This window comes from Strix uralensis, chromosome 20, assembly GCF_047716275.1.
Source record: "Strix uralensis isolate ZFMK-TIS-50842 chromosome 20, bStrUra1, whole genome shotgun sequence".
NCBI classification, from domain to species: domain Eukaryota; kingdom Metazoa; phylum Chordata; class Aves; order Strigiformes; family Strigidae; genus Strix; species Strix uralensis.
Genome location: NC_133991.1, coordinates 4,804,193 through 4,808,504, shown reverse-complemented (window position 1 = coordinate 4,808,504; position 4,312 = coordinate 4,804,193). Strand labels below are relative to the sequence as shown.

Sequence of the window (4,312 nt, the reverse complement as noted above, 5' to 3'; positions counted from 1 at the left end):
ACTCAGGAGGTGCCGGGGCTGTGGCAGCTGCGTGGCCGCAGTGGGTCCCTGTGCGTCCCTGCGGCCCCACGTCACAAAGGGGCAGCGATGCGGCTCTGTGATGTCACAAAGGGGCAGCGATGCCGTACCCACCCGCCTAGCGATTGTGATCTCATCTGGCCGGTACTTATAGCCCGAAAAGCAGCCAGCAAAAGCCAGTTGGGCTGAGCTGGCCTTCGGGATACCTCAGCTCCTTCCTTTGGCACTTGCGTGCCTACTTCTTCCCAACCATTCGTCCTTTACTTCCCACTTCTCCTCAGCTTCCATCCTCTTTCAAAGGTAATGATTTGACTTTCAGGACAGATCACAGAGAGCACATAGATGGGGGATAAAAGTTTCAAGAGGGCCTTTGTAATTGCTGGCGGTTGCAGTCCTGTGACAGGAACAGCAGGGCCGTCAGCCTGCAGCTCTGCAGCACCCACATTACCAATGAGACACTTTTGATGGAAGATGCTGTTCTGTGGGTTGTGTTGGGGCTTTTGTAAGTGTTTTGTTGAGCTACAATCATTTTTTTGCCATCAGGGATTTGCGCTGACCTCCTCTCTCTGCAAAGCACCCTGACATCCTCTGCCATCCGAAGATTTCCCCTCTGTTCCTGAGAGGAGCCATGGCCGCAACGGGGAACGACTCCTGTGAGTAGTAACGGCTTCACCAGCGGGTTGGGATTTTGTGGCTGCCCAAAGGCAGTGGACGTGGCTGGTGCTCCAGCCCTGAGTGTCTGGGTTTCTGGGTTGGATGTAGAGCTTGTTGCACTGGGTGCTCCTGGAGAAAACTCAGCTTTTAAATATGCTTTCATGCAACAGTCTCGTGTCATCTCCTTTCAAATGTCACTTCCCTGCAGTCGTTGGTGAGGGAATGACTCCACCACAGAGGATCCTCTTCCCCCCGGAGAAGATCTGCACGGAATGGCAGCAGCGGCAGAGAGCTGGAGCGGGACTCCACAACATGGGCAATACGTGCTTCCTCAACTCCGTCCTGCAGTGCCTGACGTACACCCCACCTCTGGCCAACTACCTGCTCTCTCGGGAGCACAGCCAGTCGTGTGAGTGCTTTTAGCAACATCTCCCTGTGAATCCGTTGGGCGCTTCCCAGGGATTCCAAGCATATGGAATTGCGAAAAGCGGCCCTTCTTTGTCAGCCCCACGAGCTGGTGGTCTCTGAACACTCAAGCCTAGAAGCCGCTTCTCCTATCTAGATGTGTTCATCTTTGGAAAGGCACCTCTTTCTGGCCTCGGGTCCCCATTCCCACAAGTTAAACTCTGCTTACTGCACAGAAAACTTATGACAATTTAGCATCCCTCTGAAGAACATTTTCTACGCACTAAAATGTGCCGGGCTCGTTGAGATATTGGCACCTTGGGAGAAGAGGGGTGCACACTGTTCTTATAACTCCAAGATCCCCATTAGGTTTCCCAACACTATGGGTATTTTGCTAACCTGAGAAGTTTGCTTCCCTCCCTCTTCAGGTCGTCAGCAAGGCTTCTGCATGATGTGCAGAATGGAAAGGCACGTTAACGAGGTCCTGCAGTCCTCAGGCAGCGCCATCCAGCCTTGGGCTATCGTCAGTGTTCTCACACGTAAGTCCTTTCAGGTGCTTCTACAGGTTTTCTGCCATTCTTGTAGGACAGAACTAATACCACCTTCTTTCTCAGGAATAGGAGAACATTTCAAGCTTGGCATGCAGGAAGACGCCCACGAATTCTTACGCTGTACTGTCGCCGCCATGCAGGAAGCTTGTCTGAGTGGGAGCAGCAAGTAAGCACAAACAAATTACCTTTTCAACGTTCCCGAGCCCTTTGGACACCTTGATGTACTCCCATCAAGGCAACGCTACGCCCAGGGCTTTCAGACAAAGCAGAACTCTTGGAGGAGCTAACTCTCTGCCTTACCATTTCTTTCCAGCTTGGACATGGCTTCCCAATCAACCACCGTTGTCCATCAAATCTTTGCGGGCTTTCTGAGATCCAGAGGTACTTCTCCACAACCACTGCTCTCCTTGGAATTGTCTGTGTCCTTCTGTCTGCCCGTCATAACCAGATGATGCTGTGACTGGCGTAGTCGGTATGAAGGACCTAAACCAGCACAGTCAATCGAATTCCCCCATCACTGAGCATTTCGGTTTGCCTTCCAGTCACGTGCTTGAGATGCAACATGGTTTCCGACTACTACGAGGCCTTCCTGGATGTTCCTCTGCATATAAAAGTAAGAGGGTTTGTAACCACGCTTCGGGATGTCCCAAGCCCCTGTATCTTTCCAGAATCCATGCGGTTGACTCTTAGGGCAAGAGAGCTTGGTGGTGCATGGGAGGTGGAACGGATGGTGTCCTCCTGGGGAGGTCATGGCAGCGGTGTCCCTGTACGTGCCGGCTTTAAGCTGGACAAGCACACATTCTCTGCACCCTTGATGGGCTCTCCCCCTTCTTCCCTTTGCCCTCCCTCAACACCCCTCTGGCTCCTAGGCTGATGGCTTGTGGTGGTCTCGTTACTGATGGCCCTGCACACCATCGGTAGCTGAACTGAGCGGTGGCCCACAGATGTAGCTCTTGGTAGCCCCAGGAATCCCTGGGAAATGAGGGGAATGTCGAGCATAATGCCCTCTTTCTGCCTCCTTCTGGACACTGCCTGCGGGTTCACAGGGGCTCTTCTCAGTGTCACCCTAGCTGCGTGGTTGTGTAAACTCCTCGTGTGTGGGCGAGGGTATTTCCTGCAGCTCAGTGCTCTCCTTTCTCCCTCCTCCAGGCAGCCTCATCTGTCACCGCAGCTCTGGAGAACTTTGTGAAACCTGAGCAGCTGGACAGTGAAAACTGCTTTAAGTGTAGGAGGTAAGAAGACGACTAACAACTTCTTAGTACTAGATCGTGCGTGAAGGTGCTGCAAGTCATCTTTTCGCATAGGTTTAACGCACCACAATGAGACGCAGCCTTTTTTTAATATGGCCTTACGGTACTGAATGACCTTCAAATAGCGTAAGGACAGGTCAGCCATGCAAGGTTATCTGGCCTTCTTGGGGCAAGACAGGGAGCACTTCAGCACTTGTCTCTGTGCTTGGTTTCAAGGTGTGACAAGATGGTTGCCGCCTCCAAGAGGTTCACAGTCCATCACGCGCCCAAGGTTTTCACGGTGTTCCTGAATAGGTGTGAAGATTTCACCAGCAGGAAGATCAGCAAGGTGTGTACGCAACCGGAGCGCAACTTCCTCTTCCTGGAGGAGATTTCCCAAGGCAGTCAGTGCGCCCTTTCACAAGCTGTTCGTGTTGAGCTTTTTGTGTTTTCTGCTGGGGAGAGGAGAGTTCCCATGGGAAGACAAGCACGTACTCTGCTCCAACAGAGCTGCTTTGGTCGAGAACAGTTTCCTGACACCCAAAGCATGACGTGCAAGGCTATTTCATGGAGTATTTAAGGATCATTTCTGAGCCCTCTTGGTCTCTCCGTAGTTTGTGGAGTATCCCGAGTACTTGGATCTTCGCCCATACATGTCTCAGACAGCTGGAGAACCGCTCCTCTACTCCTTGTACGCTGTCCTGGTTCACCAGGGTGCCAGCTGTCTTGCAGGACACTACTACTGCTACACAAAGGTAAAGAGCAACTGCCTTCCTCACAAGGGAAAAACCTGTGCTGGGGAAGACAAATTTTCATGGTGGTGTTACTGGCAGCCAAGGTTTTAGGGGAGGAGGTCTCCTTAGGGGCTGGGTTGGATTTGTTCTGATGGACTCTTGGCGCTGCCGTTTTCTGCCTGTGTTTTTGTTGAGAAACCCTGCACTTCAGATGTCGATGTCTTTTTTTACAGGCCAGCAATGGACTGTGGTACGTGATGAATGATAACTCTGTGGATCGTTGTGACATCGACACAGTTCTCAGGCAGCAAGCCTATTTACTGTTTTACGTCAGGTAAAAACAAGTATAAAAATGTGTTCAGAACACGTTTCCCTTTCTTGGCTTTGCTTTTCTTCTTCTGATCATCCTCCTGTTTCCCTTTCTGTGTTTCTCTCTCTGTCATAGGAGACAATCACTATCTGCGTCCTTCAGTACTGTCAAATCTGAACTACCCCATGTCCGTCCTTCTCTTCCCTTGCTGGGCTTTAGGTTGCTGCCCTTGTGTAAACTGCTACTTGACTGCTATCTGAAGCTGGCTAATGTAGAGAAGAGTAATTAAAGGGGGCCTACAGGAAGGCTAGGGAGGGAGGGAGGGACTCTTCATCAGGGAGTGTAGGGACAGGATGAGGCGTAATGGTTTCAGACTGAAAGAGGGCAGATTTCAATTGGCTAGAAGGAAGA

The 4,312-nt window shown here is 51.4% G+C and overlaps 1 protein-coding gene across 1 annotated transcript; it reads left to right on the top strand.

Annotated features, from left to right (window-relative positions):
- Positions 1–849: 849 nt before the first annotated feature.
- LOC141952526 (ubiquitin carboxyl-terminal hydrolase 42-like) lies at positions 850–3,721 on the top strand. The gene is made up of 9 exons (XM_074890092.1): positions 850–1,094; positions 1,333–1,409; positions 1,506–1,616; positions 1,692–1,794; positions 1,942–2,009; positions 2,171–2,319; positions 2,778–2,860; positions 3,095–3,284; positions 3,472–3,721. The coding sequence occupies exons 1-9, from the start codon at positions 895–897 to the stop codon at positions 3,700–3,702; spliced, it is 1,212 nt and encodes a 403-aa protein (XP_074746193.1). The 5' UTR covers positions 850–894; the 3' UTR covers positions 3,703–3,721.
- The last annotated feature ends 591 nt before the right edge of the window (positions 3,722–4,312 follow it).